Source organism: Leptinotarsa decemlineata, unplaced genomic scaffold, assembly GCF_025532065.1.
Source record: "Leptinotarsa decemlineata unplaced genomic scaffold, Ldec_3_MD MMD2_tig00026282_RagTag_RagTag, whole genome shotgun sequence".
NCBI lineage: Eukaryota > Metazoa > Arthropoda > Insecta > Coleoptera > Chrysomelidae > Leptinotarsa > Leptinotarsa decemlineata.
This window is the reverse complement of record NW_027412668.1, coordinates 7,642,728-7,662,276: the sequence shown is the minus strand read 5'-3', so window position 1 is coordinate 7,662,276 and position 19,549 is coordinate 7,642,728. Positions and strand designations below refer to the sequence as shown.

Below are 19,549 nucleotides of genomic sequence, written 5' to 3'. Positions count from 1 at the left end.
CCATTTTACCTTACCAACAACCGAGTGTGATCTGAAAGGGATTCTCACATATCAGTAACCGATTCGTCTCAATTTTTCGGATAAAGGGAAACACTCATATCATTTTTTCAAGTGATGGATTACTATTATTAGGTATCTAACTACCTCATTCTTTCCCATTTTGAGACCAATTGATGACGTTATTACTATTGTTTCAAACTTGTTTATCGTTGTTTTTACGCGGTTTCAAATCTTTTATAGGTACCTATCTAACTACACTAATAGTTGTTTTCATACATAAAAACTAATGTATTCATACGGAATAATCAATAAAGTGCCGATGAATATTACGGAATTGACACAAAATCTAAACATGGGGTTACTTATTGGTGCAAAAGTTCAATCATTTCAACATTACATTTCCGTTGTTCAGAACAGTAGCCACTTTCATTCTTATTACTTTGCCGACTCATTGCATATACCCAAACTAATGATGCGCGTTCAAAGATATTTTGTCTTCAATTTAGATATATCATACTCAATGAAATCTTTCTAGTCAGTGAAAATTAACAGGTAGGTATATTTGTACTTTTTCAAATTTAAGAGTTTACACCACAGATTTGTTGTCACACTCAAAACTTGACCCTAAAGGACAATTAGCTTGCTTTCAAAGTTTCATTATACCTATGCAAGTTAAAACTTCTCATAGTCTATCTGTCTATCTTTGAGCGATCGCGTACCGTGGACCAACTAGCAACGGGGAGGGCGTGGTCCGCAGCCTCCCAATTAGACGATCACACGGCAAAGAGGCGGATCTCGAACGGCCAATCCCCATCCGGTCGGTACATTACTCTCTAGCTGGTCATCCCGAGTGTCCTCGATAAGCGATCAACCTTGGCCGATCTCGCGCGAATTTCGTTTCTATTGGCAACCGATAAGCAATTGTTTTATATAGAGATTTGGACCTCCCAGACGTTCGATAATGAGTCGTGGATAAGCGTTCGATTGGACGGATCGAGCGATTAGAACGAGCAATGAAACGTATTAGAATGAGCGATTAGCATTGTTTGATTTACGGGAGAACAAATTGGTTTGACGATATATCACGTAACTAAGTGTAATGGTGGAGGTATATAAACACTTCTCCAATATTTACCAAATATGGGAACATTTCAACCTCTAATATTTTTGAACTTTCACAAAAACAGGAGAGTATCCTTGCATTATCAGACACATGATAACTCTTACGAGGGACTTAGAGAAAATTAGCACTAAAATAGGCAATTGAATTTTTTTTCACGCATAGACAAATTCCTTGGGTCCGCAATGAATGAGTTGATAATGTTTTTATTTCGAAATATGCAGAAAAATGTTATTTTGTTTGTTAAACTATTGAAACCCTGACTGAAAACCAGTTCCTATCGTTATTACACATGCATTACATTATTGATTGAAATTTTTGTTGGGCATGGATATTATTTCGAATTTTTGTTTGCAGGAGTTTACGGACAATTGAGGAGTCCGGCTTGTCCGACATCGGATGAAATGCGAGATGACGGATCACCCCCTCCTGGTGGCGCCCTCACCGGATACCTTCAACAACTCCAAAGGAGTCCCGCCTATCACCATCCGAAAGATGGTAACATTGTTTAACTTTATGTAAAACTTCAACTAAACATCTGCATCTTGACAAAATATAATGGGTCTGACTTTTTTAAAACTCTGTAGAACTCATGTGTACATTTCTCCAGTTCACTGTCAGCTTTACCAAAATTGTATCGGTGCCGAAGGAAAACAGTTGATTCCCTGGCCAATATCACGACAGGCATTGAATTATATCCGACTGACAATTTTTGAATAAAATTTTGTGAGTGTTGGTTACATTTGGAGTATCAATACTCGACCAAATATACCGGGTGATTCCTTCTTCCAGTTCATATATAATATTGAAATTGGTGATGGAGAATGAAACGTTGTATTAAAATCTGTAAACGTTGTTTCGAACCTACAGTAAAAGTGTTTAGGAAAGTCATTTATAAAAAAAACAATGGCCCTATAATAGAACCTTGTGGAACTCTACACACCAGTAAGGATCCTAAACCAACCGGTCTATATCTATATTAATTTTTCAGGATACAAAAGCACGTGTCCGCCAAGGAGTGATTCTACGGGCGGCAATTTCGGCGCGATGGACCAGAACAACCTGCAAACGTTAAACGGCGACGACGGCACCCACATTTTTCCGACGCCACATTTTTCACCCGACGAACACGAGTATCAGGCGTCGCTTGAGGCGCACCAACAGTTCATCGACAGTTCTCCGGAATTTTATTCGAACCACATCTTGGAACAGAAGTACAATCCTGCCGCCGCGCACAATTATGTTAAAAATTTCGTTCGAGGTGAGTTTAGAATGACTTTATATATGAGGTATATTCAGAAAATAACGCGATTTGAAGAGTCAGATTGTCATTCTTCTTTTATTATTGTGCCCCTGAACTATGATAAAAATTTCATCTGTATTCACTGTTTACTTCGTCTGTGGCTGCCGCTACCGTATGGTATAAACAGTTTCAAGATGGCTGTGAAAAAGTGGAAAAAGTGAAATGAATGCTTGAAACAATTCGAAAAAACCTCCCGAGCTGTAGAAAAACAGTTCATGGCTTTTGCACAACGATTGTGCACCTGTACACACTTTGCTTCTTCGTCAATGTTTGCCCAATAACAACTGTAACGATGTTTCAGCCTGCATATTCGCCAGACGTGGTTCCGCGTGACTTTTTTCTATTTCCAAAAATAAAGAGAACTTTGAAGGGCCGTCGTTTTACCATCTGGAAGAGTCCTAATTAGATAATATGCACGAGTGCATAATATCTAATTAGGACAATTCTGAAGGCAACAACATAAATGAAGACAAATGAATAAATGCCTTCTAGGATACATAAAGCACATACTTCATGTATATGTAAGTTATTCTGGAAATTGTTCTTGAAATATGATTCTGCGATCATTGATGAACAATTATGTTTCTGGAAAAACGAGAGAAAGTGCAGTACGAATACTATGATAAGGAACTTATATCTGTCGAAAAATGCTTTGGTGGTTTCCTTAATCTAGCTGAATCATTCGACACAGTATGCAATAATACTGATTAAGTCATCAGATAACCTAATGAGAGGTCCAGATTCAAATTTTTTCTACCTAATAGGTAGTACACAAATAGTCAAAATTCAAAAATGTCTGAAGGAAGCCCTCAATAGTCACCATGGGTGTTCCCCAGGGTACAGTACTGAACCCACTACCTTTCCACATTCATATAAACGATATTTGCAAAAATCTTTAATTTCCATACTTTGCGTATAGACACAACTAAAACTGTTGTATAACGAAACACCTGTTGCGTTTTGTAGAACTATTTGGTGAAAATCTTACGATGAAGTGTTTCTTGAATATACGTTGTGGATTTTCATCAAGTATCGGCCGATTCCATCACATAATTTTGCATAGGACAATACATATTTTTGGCTTCTTCAAAGGAATCATCAACTATATTCCTTTAGGTTTAGCTTTATAATCATCACGAAAAAAAAATCGAAACGAGTGGAAACATGTTATCACCTCCCGTTAATTTTCTTCAGGAACCGGAAGGTTCAACGAGGGCTACCCGGAAACGTACGGCTCCCCCTACGAAACCACCTCCTTCCAAACGGTTCCAAGCGCCGCCAACAACGGACCCGAACAGTGGGGCCACAGCCACGAATTAGCATTGGGGCACCATCCCCACACGCATCCTGCGTTCCTCTCTGCAGGCATGGGTAGGGAGCAACTGAACACGATGCAAGATACGAAACCTATGATCCAAAACGGGATGATAGCCGGATATCCGACGAATCAGGGAGCGGGAGGACCTTGCTTTACAGGTAAGAACTTGATAATAACGAAAAATTTTTGGTCCCCACGTTGGGCGCCGATACTTTATGATCCTCAATTGTTGTGTAAGCGCTGTAACTGCCTGTTCTAATAACGCACCATCAAGTATGTGCTTCTTGTGGTCTAAAATCGTGACTTCTCTTTTTTTGATGACCTGCCTGTAATATATATTATTAGGCTTTGTTGCATTTATTGTCGGCTATAGGTTAGATTTCCTTACATTAACAATATAACTTTGGTCAAGTTATTTCTTTTCCTTCTTTATATTCTCTTGTATTCGTTTTCAGCTGGGTTAGGTTAGATTTGGTTGGCGACAGCTGGCTGACGAAAAAATAGAATTTTTCCACAGATTCGTATAATTGTTCGATATTGAAGTCGTTCAGTGAAAGTAACTAAATTAGTAAATCGTTCCTCCGGTAAACCATAACAGTTTCAAAGACAATCGATTTTTTTATATATATCGATATTTTAGTTTACCGTTTTTTGCAGTTTTTGCAGTCTTCGTTTGTTTTCCTCCCTACCTATCCGTTTCAACCATTGAATGAAATGGCGCTTCAATACAACGATCTAACAAATGATATAGTTGCAATTACACGATGGAAAGCCCCAATCAAACAGTAGCGAATAATCATTAAATCGATGAAAAAATACGAAAACAATGGCGAGCAGACGGGCTTTCATGATAGAGCGCGACGTGTCTTGGCAATTGTTTCGCGGCGTGACCTTGGAAGATTTATTATTAGCGGTAGCAGTCGGTAGCATAATCATTTTTAATAATACCCCCTCGATCCTCTCTCTCTCTTTCTCGCATTACTTCAATAATAAGGCGGGTAATGAAGCTTGGACGAAGTGTTTCTTTTCTCTCATACATTTTACTTAGAAAAATTCTCTCGTCGAGACTACTACGGCTCGGTTTAATTATTTCATTTACATTTTATGGGGGGTTCGTCGTCGCAGACGAACCTTGCTATCTAATTTGATTGGCGCCACTCATCGAAGGATTTTTCTTGTGTTCATTACAACCTTTAGTACTTTCATTATCGATCATTTTATCAGCGGAATGAATTATGAAATCTCATTTCTTCGGGAAAGGCATTTTAACAGTTTAAGTTGGAGTTATTGTTGCCACTTCCCACTTGGAAATAATTTAACGTTGCCTCTGCATGATAATGACAAAAACATTTCCCAGCTATTGCCTGAGCTCATTCGCTTGATGTGTGAGCAGTGTATCTACGCACAAAGAAAAATTCATCGCACAAGTACTATTTTTGATCAATTATTCGTACTTGATAATAAAAAGTAGCTTCCAGAACTACTTTGACAACACCCACTTTCAATATCGAAAAATTTTCTAATACGATATCGTGTGTAAGATATCCATTATGTATTTTTCCAAAAGACATTCATTCTAGACTAAAAGAGACATGTTCCTGATGAACATCTTTGTTAGAAATATCTATATTATAAGTTTAGTCGAAGTTCCATCGATAATAAGAACATTTTGACATATATTTCTTCAAAGAAATTATTTCTTTAAACAAATTTATTTTCAACAATATTTCAATTATCACAAACTGATTTATTTATTACAACAATTAGCAACTAACTCTTAATTTATTTTCACTATTTGAATTTCTTATTTAGCCGCTCGATTCACTTTCTGAACTGCCCTCTTGGGTCGGGAAGACGGCCTTATATCATTAAAGGCCCTTTCGAGAATTTTGCAGATGGTTAGGTACTCGACTAGAATTTTACCGGCGATTGCATTCTTTCGCGGTGAGGTCATGTGTTTGTTCGATGAGTCGGCTGGCGTATCGGTCAGGGGCGGCTTCAGATTCGTTCTACTATCTTCTGTACAATCACCTACAGACCACTTTCATGAAGAATCTCCAAGGAGTTACTCGCAATTCAATATCTGTGGTGGGAAAAACTCATATTTGGAATTCTAGTGTATTTTCCATTTCACTCAAACAAAAACATCAATTTCTCAACGATGATGAACTTCTTGAAAAAATGGATTTTTCCAATACTTTTATTAATTCTTTTCAGGATCAGGACCGATCCAGCTGTGGCAGTTCCTTCTCGAGCTACTTACCGACAAATCGTGTCAGGCGTTCATATCTTGGACAGGCGATGGATGGGAATTCAAACTGACCGATCCTGACGAAGTAGCCAGAAGGTGGGGCATACGAAAGAATAAACCGAAAATGAACTACGAGAAATTATCGCGAGGACTTCGATACTACTACGACAAGAATATCATACACAAGACTGCTGGTAAACGATACGTTTACCGATACGTCTGTGATCTGCAGACTTTATTAGGGTGAGTACTATAAGAATTCACAACTTAAATTTTTTAAGCGGCATTATCCTTGAGCTACGACTAACACTGATCAACACTGAAGACAACTCGAATTTGATCACATGAAGGAAATTTTCACAATGCAGATTTGATCTTCAAATAAAAGAAGAAAGTTCTAAATGATTCCATTCGTGCTTCATGGGAATTCATTCTGAAGTTTCAATTTTACTGGTCTAAATTTAAAAATCCATCTATGAATACCGAAATCATCGACCTGAACCAAATGCTGAAAACTTTTTTCAATCAATAGTGATATTTTTTGGTTGAATTATGCAATTTCATAGGGTGTGAAAAATTTGGTCAAAAAGTTATATAAAAGTCATTATTTTGTTTTTCCTTTTTTCTGTCAATTTTTTTCATATGTATTTTACTCCTTATGCACCATTTGAAAAATGTTTTAATAAAAAAAGACTGCTAGTTTTGAAAAACGAACTGTTTCTGAGACATTGATAATTTGATGAGTCTTTTTTTGTTTGAAATTGAAACGAAATCTTAGATATTTATCATGAATAAAAAATACAAGTGAATTTTCTTCAAACTTCGTGGCTCAGAATTTAAAATAAAAATTTTTTCTCGATAAATTTCCATTTTGTATGAAAAAATAGTTGTAGATTGTTTCATTAGGTACTTACAACTTGAAGAGGTCTAGCCTTTATGAAATTGTAAAATATCATTTTCCATCCATAAAAGTTTACCACAACTCATTATTCGTAACTTGGCTCAATTTTAAATAAAATACCTTTCCCGTTATCATTATCATATTTTCTATCCTTATTATTATTATCATCATTATCAATTTCTTGGGCATGAACAGAAAATAAGATATCTTCATTTTCTTTTGGATTGTATTTAGTAGATCACTAGATTCATTGTGATCGATTTTTTGAAATATAGTAAGCCCTAGAAGCAGAAACTAATGAATGATTGAGTGTATTTTTGATTACCTACTGTGATGAATATGGCTAAAAATATTGTTACAATGATGATCCATTTAAATTTGTATGGAATACAAATTGTTCGTAGCTTACATTCTTAAGTATATACATTTTTTTCAATTTGAAGTCGTAATACTACTATATTTAAAAATGTGGTAGGTATGACCAAAAATTTCAAAGAACGCATCAATTTTTGTTTAGAACAGAATATATGTAATCACTCAACTGCATATCCCAAATCTAAATTAGAACGATTATTTTCTCCCAATAATTGTTGGAAAATCATTTCCATTAAAATTTGAGAGGATACCAATTTTTGGTTGAATCTCATTTAAATAATGCGATGTCAACATTAGGATTGTTGAAATCAAGAAACTTAAAATCTTAAAACCACATTTTGCAGAAGAAGAGAGATAGATGAATCTCCGCAAAAACTACATTAATGTGTCAAATATATTCGCTGGTATAGGTTTGCTGTACTGCAAGAACAACTAGAATGCTGAGTCTGTTGCCTCATTATATTTGGCTGATGATGTCTATCGCAGTTGTAGACGAAATGTCAGACATAAAAACCTGCAGACCTCAGCCAAAAACCCTGGAGAAAAGCTTTGTCACAATAATCTCAGATCGGAAAGTTTACATTCTTTGAGTTGCCATATTAATGTTTCACTATTCCTAGTTTTTACTTTCGAATATTTAAAGAAGTTTTTCTTTACAGATACAGCCCCGAGGAGCTTCATGCGATGGTGGACCTCAAGCCCGAAAAGAAAGACGATGACTGAACTGAACAACCATCTCCATTCTCACAAAAGTATCAAAAATAGTGTCAACATTGGCATTCATGCTAGATAAAATTGGTGCCTCTCTAATAGTTGAATCAAAATCAAATTTCAAATCGACAACAATGTGTCTAAATTTTTTCCCGGCTAATACTGTTGAAAAAACATCCTGGAAAAGTTTCAAATTGAAACAGTTTGTTGCCAAGTATGCAAAATTATCTTGTATTATGAAATTAACGAATATGCACGAACAAATATAAGTTATAAAGAAACAGTTTTTGAATACCTAAAGATATTTTACAGAAAATGAATGTTCAAAAAAATGTTAGTGCCATCCATAAAATGCCACAATATCTTATTCAATGGAATTTATCTTGTGCGAGGTGTTTGTCTTGCAAATACTCCTTCCGTTATTATCGGAATTCTTTGACAGTCGTTTCAAATTGGCTCACATTTATACATTTTTTATTTAATTTAGGTATTTTCTCAAAGGATTCACATTTTCAAGGTAATTGAGAATCAACCAGACATAGGTTTTACAATTTTTCAAGTTCTCTTCTTTTCACTTTCAATCATTCTTGGTTGACTCTCTTTGTTTCCAGAAAGCTCTGGAATTATCTGTGATTCTTACCAAATAAAGTATTTTTATATCGATTTACAGTTGATATTTGAACGCCTGTAACTTTCAAATCTATCTTTCTAGTACTTGCACAAAACGAAAATTCTCACACTGAACAAAAATCGACAACACATTAGTGATTTTTTGATAATAATTATAATATTCGTTTCCAAAATGAAAAATTTAATGTTGAGGGTCGCTGTTTTAGGCCCCAAGAATATATCACAATACTATGAGGATTTCAAATCAATAAAGCGGAACACTGTAAATATTAATATTGTGATAAGCCTATGGAATCATAGTTTATACTTACAAATAGTTTTCGTGAGATACGTGTTGGAAAATATTGAACGATTTTTATGTTTGGTGATCAGTCGGGAGTTTCAGAAAAATCAACCCAATTTCCTAGCTTTTGCTCTAGTTGGTAATTTAAATGGTATTATTGATGTTGCAATTTGCTGTTACTATGATTTTTTCAATGTTACATTATCCTCCCGAACAACACAAGGATATCCAATAGATATCCGCTGAACGTCCAGTTTATTTCCAACGGATATCTTCTGAATATCTTATGGAGATTATTATTTCATGTTCAAGAATATTCCGACCTGAAGTGGACATGAATTGGATATCCATACGATATCCAGTGGCTCATTCCATTTCTGACACCAAACCAATGTGGTGAACATCAAATAACTTTGAATTATCATTTTTGGCGGTGCTTTTTGATATGAATCATCATAACAACTGAAATTGAGTTGGTTTAACCTCGTACTTCTCTCCACTGGTCAATAATCTGTTAAATTTTTTTACTATTTGACATGTGTTCTGACGTCATCTTGCAATATTTAATGAACTGTTTTCCATTCATGTTGACGAGTGTCGTTGAATACTATTTTTATGAATGTGGTCTCAATATTCGACTGGTCAATTGTTGAAAAGGATTGTGCGAGAGTTTCTGTGAACTTTCACAGAAGTACATCCAAATAGAGCATTTTATTTCTGGAATATTCCACCATCCTTCTCAACTGACGATCAGTTTATTTTTTGTAAGTATGTTTTATTTTTTAAGTTATTATTAAATGAGAACACAACCGTTCGAAAAAAACAGGTGTGGATCTCGTTGTAAGGGGTCCTCCTGCATATTTGTGTTTATCATACATATAATTATTGTACTAAATGAGATGTTTCAATAAAAATATATTGGTATTACCAATTTTTTTTTATTTATTTCCGAATCATTTTGAAAAGAGATTCCGTTTCAAAATGTTTTTTAACTCGACAGGTAGAATCAGAACTACTAATGTCAGCAATAAGTATGGAAAGCACTTCTACTCTGATGGATTGATGAAAAAACCAGTGGAAAACAGAAATACACTCAAAAATACTAGGTGGCATTCACTAAGGAGCCATTCATGGGTCATTAAACTAGATTTTCAGACAATTTTTTAATGAATGAAATTCGTATAGTATAGGGCAACACACATTTGGATATATAAAAAACACAGATCCAAACTCAACTTGAAAAAGTAATTTGATGATGTACCTTTTATTTCATTTTCCTTTTTTATTAACGAGTTTCCATCTGAGAACTGATAAGACTCATGGACAATAGAGTTAAAAGTTGTATTACAAGAGAAAAGTTCGGTCATGTCATTAACTGCCAGACAGATATCTAAATATAAAATACATTTGAAGTGGATCGATTACAGTACTTGAATATACATGAAGAAACTATGCAATTTGCAGATATGTTTAGAAATACATATAGGAATAGAAACAATGTATTGAGAGAAGATTGTTCAAATATTTTTTGAATTTGTTCTCAGAAGATTTCAGTTCTATTGGTAATTTGTTTTAAATGTTAACATTTACTGAATTTTTTGTTAGTGTTAATTTGGGACATCTTAATTTCCTGGAATTATTATAAAATGCATCATTAATAGGAAAAATTGATATTCCTGTAAATTTCCAAGGCAGATTAATAAATATAAATAGAGAGCATGGGTAATGATCCTGTATCTTATGAATAAAGGATGACAATGAGCACGATGACTGCACCATGAAGGAATTACAATTCTCTCGAAGACAAAAAACTCAAAGTAATTGGGCAGATATAACCCATAAGATTGCGCCGTAGTTGATAGAACAGGGAGCTGTGGATATTTTTCAGTTGTAATGAAAACAATTGAAAAGAAAGTTTACTATATTTCTGATCTAAATGTGAATTTCAGTTTAACCTGTCACACAACTACGCGGAAGAAAAAAACCGATTTTGCATTTCTCTCGATTTAATTAGAGGTGATTAATGGTGATGAACGGTGTGTCTAATTGGAAACCTTTGGGTTTTTACAAAAATGCTCATAACTCCTACCAACCTTAAGAAAAACAAAGAGTATCAGCTAATATCATTATTCAAAAGAATGACAGGTATAGTACATACGAAGTCAATTCGAATGGCACAAAAACTAAATAGTTACCGAACGTTGGCAGTTTCTTTGTATGGCATGGGCGGCGTGGTTAAATTTTTTTGTCTAATCTTTGTTTTTATGTGGGAGGTTTCATATGGTATTATCAAGTAAATTCATCAGACCCAGTATATTGGTCTTTTATTTAGCTGCTGAGATTGATTTCGTATAGACTATAACTACTGACTTTAGTAATCTGGTGGATAGTGGAGATGATAAGCTACTAAGGAAATATACACCTACTAAGTCATGTAGTAAATTTACAAACAACCGATATGTAACATGAGTTCAAATAATGTTATATTTGAAAATAAGAACACTAATTTTTTGAATTTTATTTCTGTCACTCTCACTAGTACAAGGTATTTTAAACAGATTTTCCAGAATTACATTTGAGTAGGTATTTTCCACAACTTTCACCAAATTGATTATAAGTAAGTTTTTCAATCACAATTCGGTACATTTTCAAAAATGGAAAAATAACTTTTTTGTAGTGTTAAATTTTATTCATATAGATGTCGAACTCGGAGCCGGATTCAAACTTGATAAGACCTCAAGCCACTTGAGATATTATGGATTGAATTGAAATACAGTCAACAAGTATAGCGGTAGTAAATTAACAAATTTTGAGTATGAATTTTTATTCCTATCAAACTCTAAGATGCAAATTCTGATGAGAAAAAAAAGTTCTTTCAAAGGAAGCAATTTAATCTAATCTAATCTTTTGAAACTACCTATGAGAATTGAGAAAATATATTGAACTGAAATATTTTTGTTCTTGTCTCTGCCAGAGAGAGTGCAGGCAGAGAGTGAGGGCAGTAAGCTATAATTTGTGTAGCTTACACATAAATTCTGCCCTGCAATGCACTATCCTGCGTTGAAACCAAAATGTTTTTTCTTGAAATAATTCTACGGGTATATTTGTCAGTAACATAAAGTAAATAAATATTTTATGAATACTGATTAACATTTAGCAAACAAGAATCGGGCTCCGTTTTCGAAATCGCTAAAATAAACGAAGGGTAGGTAAACAGCAGTTTATGAGTTCGATCCCATTTGATTTTACAATTATTAAACATATCAGATGCCTTGCTGGTGCCCGTGACAAGTCCCCAACCCTCAAAAAAAAGGGTATTTCAGTGTTAGTTGAAATTAATAAGGTCTTTGGAAATTATTATTTTAGCATATGACAGCGAAGAATTTTCTGCAAAAGTAAATGATTACTCACAAAATCTAAATTGCTAGAAATCATCATTGAACTTGAGTTTTAAAGGTTCGACCAGCGGTACAAAAATTCAGAAATTTTGGTTACAATATTTAAGTAATTATTAACATATTCTGTTGTGAAAAATATATTTCTTTGGCCTTCATATTTTATTTATTTTGTTCCCATTCAACGACTAAACAATTCATGTATATTTCTCATTAACGGTTACAAAGTTTGATCGATTATTTAATCTCTAACATCTAATTTGCCCAGGTAGCCCCATCTATCCGACGGTTTTAATAACTGTAAAACCGTTGCTGTAGGTAAGTTGAGATTATCTACTTAACCCCACTCTTTTGATTTTACAATCATTAGACATAATAGGTACTAATCGGTCGGCTACAAAATCATTTTCCATTTGATTACATTTCTGAAGGAGCAAATAATGACCATTACTATAAATTTAATTTCACATTATTCGAGTGTGAAGTCAAAAAAATATAATTCTGATTTGGAATACTTAATTACATCAAAAACAAATTTTAATGTTTCTGCGTTTCCGTATACACAAGCACCGCTGATGACGTCATGATTTCTTGGCGGTGAAATTCGGCCATACCTTTGACGTGTATCATCGTTGATGACAAAACCAGGTATGTTCATTTGTTACCTGAACTTTCGCAACCTATAAGCCATCGTTAATTCATAAATCAAGCATGTAATCTGAACTGGATAGTGAATAGTGGACACATTTTAATAAGCAATCGTGGATTTACCACTAGTAGGAGTAGGTTAATGTGTATAAAAATATCTAATGGTTGAACACTGTCCACAAAAGATTCAGTTACAATTACTGAAAATCAATAATCTAACTTTTTACCATTCAAAACAACTGTTGATTTAAGTTTCAATCTACATTCAGCTTCCTGATATAGCAGGTGATATGTTTAAAAGATTCATACTTAAACTATTTTCACTTACCGCCAATATTCTTCCTCTGAAAATGATGTTATTTCTAGATATTATTAACCAAACTACATGCATCGATATCTAAACTAACTTTTTTCACAAATAACGAAGAACACACATTAACCTTGCAAATCAATGATCAACTGACATGACGCATGGCAGGAACATTTGATATCATGAAACTATACAAATTTCAAAGCCTACTCCGCTTTCAACTTGATTTCAACATTCAACTAAGCGGTTTGACAAGATTACCACATGACTTTTACTTTCAAAAAAAGTTTGAGTACATAATTTCTAATTCAATTTGGTTCGGAAGAAGAAAATGTGATGATCTCATTTTGATAATATCCTAGCAAAACTGGATGTCGGTTCATTGCCGGGCCGTCACTGTAACCATCAGCACTTCAATGACAACGGTTCAGCATAAGTCTCCTATTGCTGTTCATGAGGAGGCTACGACCCCTCAGTCATAGAAGAACATTAGATGGACCCTTATCTTTTGCCAGCTCGTTTTTGTTATGTATTGTTCTGATGTTTGTTGTATTTTCAGCGTTGAACCGTTACCGCATCATATGAAATTCTTTCATAATTTCAAGATATGTTCTACCACATCCGTAGAAGGTAAGTATTTTTATTTAGTGGTCATTGATTTATAGATTATGTGTTTTCTCTTTGTTTGTGATGTGATCAGCAGTGCTGTGCTGAAGACACTGTGTTGCCATTTTTTATATGTCAGCGGCCATTATATGCATTGTTGTATATGGGTTGGAATAATGAATGTAATTGAGGCCTGAAATTGGGAGTCCAATAGATCATCATGTTAGGATAATATGTATGTCTCAATATGCTTCTGCCTGTCTAACTTCAGTACACATTATGTCCAATTAATGAATGAACGTTGGTTGAATGGCTGAAAACCAGAGCCCAAACACAAGGCGATTATCTTTGAAATTGAAAAAATCCATAATTGAAAACTATAACATAACTTAGTACGAACCGAGCAACAAAAAATATCAGAACTGAAAATAAAAAAAATTAGATGATTGAATACACGCGCACTTGGATCAAACTTGACCTTCCTCTTGAAGATGATCACTTGGTGATCGAAACACGTGTCGAGGTGTTAAAATAACGGTTTGGTATTGGGAAAAAGCTCCAGTAATATTCATTACTACACCAAAGGTTCCAAACAGTTCATCACAAGTACTAATGAATGAACTTGTGATGCACAGTTTGGAATCCTCTCACCGCTTTTGAAATAATAATCATTTTGTAATTTTTTGGTATATTTTAATATTCAATATCGCATGAATTAACTGATACATCGAACTCAAATTCTGGCAACTTTGAGATGATGAATGGTGGTCATTATTTCAGAACTAAACTCAAATCTTTTTTATACAGTGTCTGAAAAATACAACTCTATTTGTATCTTTGAAAAACGACCGTAACTAATTATTTTCAAATGGAACACATTGCATTTTATTCAATTTTCGAATTTAGCCAACCAATGTGAACAACTTTGATCAACTATGTCCTTTACCTATCTCTGACCGTTTACACAAGAAATACTTTTGAATATTATTAAATCAGTCTGAAAAATCCCTTACATATGGTGAATCTTTTTCTATTTCCAATAATCTACTCGAATATCAGAAGAGTTTTAATTTAAACATTAATTTTCAATTTCGCTACTGAATTTCAGCAAGGATCATGATCTAAGTATATCATGATCTAAGTCTGATTTAAAAAACAAAATAATGGATTTGACAATAACTTGTTTGAATAGTTTGACTGTCTTATTGAATAGTGAAGATGGATAATAATAATTATTCGAACTCTTAAAATCCTAAATTCGTTTTATATTCATTTATTTCACGACTGATAACGTAATAACATCATCAATCCATCAATGTTTACAAGCGAATGGTCAGCATTTCAAGCACCTGGGCTAGTGAATTTTTGTCATGTCAGTATCAAATGTCAAATAATTGCGAAACTAGTTTCACAATATTATCTCTTGTTTAATGTAGAATTAATTTTGTTACCAATTTAAATTTGAAAAGTGTTCGTTCTTCGGTCAAAATAGTAATGTTTGACATTCACCCATTATGAAATTTCATTCATGTATTCCATTAAACCTTTCTGAACTAATATAAAGTTATTATTCATTATTCAATGTGTTCAATAAATACATTTTTCGCCGACTTTTTTAATTGAAATGTTATATTTGTACAGAAGCAAAAAAAATATAGATGCACTCATATCTCATAAACAGAGATAGAATATTACTGGAGTTTTTTCCCAACACCAAACAGTTTTAATCTTCCTCTTTGAAGATGATCACTTGGTGATCGAAACACGTGTCGAGGTGTTAAAAATAACGATTTGGTGTTGGGAAAAACCTCCAGTAATATTCATTACTACACCAAAAGTTCCAAACAATGCATCATAAGGTCAGAGATAGGTATAGGATAAGTTACTCACATTGGTTGGCTGAATTCGAAAATCGAATAATATAACGGGTGTTCCATTTGAAAAAAATTAGTTATGGTCATTTTTCAAAGATCCAAATTGAGTCGTATTGTTCAGACACTCTGTATAAAAAAAGATTTGAGTTTCGTTCTGAAATAATGACCACCATACATCATCTCAATGTTGCCAGAATTTCAGTTCTATGTATCAGTTAATTCATGCGATATAAAATATTTAAAATACCATGTTTTTGACGAAAAAAAAATATACAAAATGATTATTATTTCAAAAACGGTGAGAGATAGGTATAGAACATGGTGCACAAAAGTAACTTGGATTTCGATGCGAAATTAAAAAATGATATAATATATAGGGTGTTCCATTTGAAATTTCCAAGTTGATGTCTGTTATATGTAGATATGGCAACAACGCGGCGATGAAAATATTTTCAAACGATAGATCACAGCCATCTACATCGGTAACCAAAATTTGAAACCCTCATCTTTTTTGTTCACTAGATACGTCTAATAGACCATCGAATATGGAATACCCTGTATATCATACGAAATTATTATGATTTTTGTGGTGACTATTGATTTTTCCTTCTCGTAGATACACTGCAATACAATAAGATGTGGTGTGAAAATTGGAAAATTTTTCTAAATAAGTATCCTTAAACACGCGCTAAAAAAGGATGATAACTTCAACATCTCGAACGATCATCAATATGGCTTTCGGAAACAAAGATCAACAGGCTACCTTCTATCGTATGTCACCCATATTTGGAATAACGCAAATCGAGGAACATGGAGAATCAAGAGCTGTTGCGCTTGATATTTCTAAAGGCTTTGACCGTATGTGGCATGAGGGTTTGCTGGTCAAACTTCGATGCTATGGCTTGTTGGATCATTCTTGTGTATGGCTCTCCAGCTTCCCGAAAGAACGTTCCCTGCAAGTGGCCGTCGACGGATATTTCTCGAATAGTTTTACTATCAATCCCCATGGATCCATATTGTCGCCAACCTTCTTTTTATTGTAACTCAATGACTTATTGAAAAAAACAAGAATCCAATATATTGCTTTGCCGACGACAGCACACTTGTCTCGTCATTCCATTTGGATTCCAGGACATCGGCTACGGATGCATATCTTCACCGGCAGCAGGAGGTTGCATATCTCAATGAGAATCTGGAAGCGATTTCGAATGGGAATGGTCCTCCTGACGAAAATCAAGTAGTTTTCATGAAAGAGCTCTAAAACAACGCATGTTAAACTTATCATTTCAACCTTTTTCTTTAAAAAATTATTTAAATACTTAAAAAAGAGGAATGAAATAATGCATTCAACATTTGAAGGGATTCTTTTCTATTTCACCACTTGGTAACATCGGTTATAGCTAATAAAGGACAATGGATCTGTTACCTGTATGAGACAAACAAAGATGAGGCGTGCTGTTCTGTTTACTTATGTTCCGAGTTCCGAGACATTCTGTGACATATGACATTTTGTGCACCTAACCTATCTTCCTCTATATAAATAAATAACAAAACAACTGTTGTTTATGTGGCTAGTGGAGGTGGTGTTGAACTATAATTTATATTTTGCCTTAATTTGACACTATTGACATGATTCTTCTTCTAGCATAGTATAACCTGAACTCCGATCTAGCATTCTAGGCGCTGCTGCCAATATGTGAATTAGAAACAAATCCCTTGAAAAATTAAAACCCAACATTTGAAACATCAATTTGAATACTTCTCGAAGTGAATTTGAAAAACTCATGAATTAAACTCAACTTTATTTTGTTCAAACTTTCATTTGCTGTAATAACCCAAATTGAGGAACATTCCCCATTCAATGTCACTAAAACACAGGCATCGGTTTTCTCCAAAAAGATAAATGTCTCCGAACCGGATATAATAATGTCAGGACAGACAATTCCTCTTTCTGCTTCGATAAGTTTGTTGGGGGTTGAAATGGACACCAACATGTCTTGGCCCAATCATGTCGTGGGAATTGCAAAGGCTGCTTTTCAAAAGCTTGGAACACTGTTTCGAACCAGAAAACTGTACACCCTCAGCAACTTTTGATGCTTTATAAAGCCCAGGTCAGACCTTCTCTGGAATATTGTTCTTATGTATGGAGCCTAAGCATACCCTGAAGCTGCTGTATTCCATCCAGAAAAGAGCCTGACTGGAGACGCGAACATCACTTGCAACCTTGATAGTCTGGAACATCGAAGATTTGTCCCTCTTCTATACATACTTTCACGGGAAGTGTTCAAGTGACTTGGAATATTTGATTCTACCAAGAGCGGTACATATCAGAAATACGCGACGAACTGTGCCTGTTCATTGTTTTGAGGTTCAACTCGCTACACCTCACACTTTCATTTGGAGAACTGCGTGTATATGGAATAACCTCTCCTAGAACGTTTTTTCATTTGGATGTGAATCGCTACTTTCGCACAGGTATCGCTTGTGTTTTGCCCTTCAAAAAAACAAACCGCTATTACGAAAGTCCATCAGTCTTTCTGTAGGTTTCTGTGAATGCACACGATTCGTATATAAACGAACCCTTTTTCTTTCACGAATTCCAAATTACTACGAAACTCACAGGTATACCCAACTTTCACAATTACGATGGTGACATAAAATGGTGCCTGGCACAGAAACTTTGCCTTTTAATTATGGCAATTTTCATCTTTTCCGCTCGCAGTTGAATTGTTAAACAGTTATCACACACAAACTTGATAGTTTGCAAGAACATAAACTTCTCACCCACAGAGCTTGTTTTAAATTATTACTTACTTCTGTAATGCCAGGAATTATTTGTGTCAGAAGTGGAATAACAATTTGCAAACACTATATCTAGCTGCATTGAGTATTTGCACTGAAGCACACATGAACTTTCGAATAGACAATAATTTATTTGAAACTTTGGGATCGTAGCTGTAGCCAGAAGTTGAAGTAGTTGAAAATAAAATTATTTGATGCAGCTTTGAACCTTTGTACATAGAAGAGTCAGAAATCGACGTTGCCAAAAGTTGATAACATTGTCAACAAAGTGGTGTATATAATTTTATTGATAAGTTTTTGTTTTTTTTTATCAAGAGCTGATCCAGAATCTTACCAAAGAGAGTCCTAATGAATCTTTTATTAAAATCATAAATATATCTAGTAGAATTATACTTCCTGAATGAAGGAATAATATGTTGGATAGGAAATCGATAGAAAATAATTAATTTCAAGAAAAAAAAATGAAAGCTATGTGACTATCTCAATAGAGAGATGAGTATTTAGGTTAAAGTAGAAAAATGATAGATGACAGAAAAGATGTACAAAATATTTTGAATGTATTTATGTTACACCTCAGACGGAACAGATGTTAGATGTTTGTAAACCCCAGTAAAATTGTGATAGTCCCCTTTAACAGAAAGGGGAATCTGAATGATTACAGCAGGAATGACCTATGTTGTCTAACAGGTCACTGTAGCTGAAATCATGATGAACAAAGACCCGCCAAATCACTCGCCAAAAAGCTGATCGGCTTAACCAAAAGCTGGACTTATTTGAATTCTAACATAACCTAACTTATACCTCAAACAAGCGATTCGTGCAAAAAGAAACTTCTCCAGGAAATGTTATGACGTGAATGGTTGTCGTTAATTATACGGTTGTGTTTGAAGCCAAGAAAGGTCTTACACTCATAAAATTCTATTTTCTATTCTCCCTTGGCTGGTGAAAAGCTAGCTATCAATTGTAGGAAGACAAAACTTTAGATCACGGTAGAGAGTCATGGGAATACTATAGCATGAATG

At 34.4% G+C, this 19,549-nt stretch overlaps 1 protein-coding gene across 1 annotated transcript in view; it reads left to right on the top strand.

Moving 5' to 3' along the window:
• pnt (ETS transcription factor pointed) overlaps positions 1-9,823 on the top strand; it is a 325,531-nt gene extending 315,708 nt beyond the window's left edge. Inside the window, 5 exon segments of the mRNA XM_074179758.1 lie at positions 1,478-1,618; positions 2,112-2,381; positions 3,618-3,899; positions 5,959-6,235; positions 7,928-9,823. Coding sequence (XP_074035859.1) covers positions 1,478-1,618; positions 2,112-2,381; positions 3,618-3,899; positions 5,959-6,235; positions 7,928-7,991 — 1,034 coding nt within the window. The 3' untranslated portion in view covers positions 7,992-9,823.
• The last annotated feature ends 9,726 nt before the right edge of the window (positions 9,824-19,549 follow it).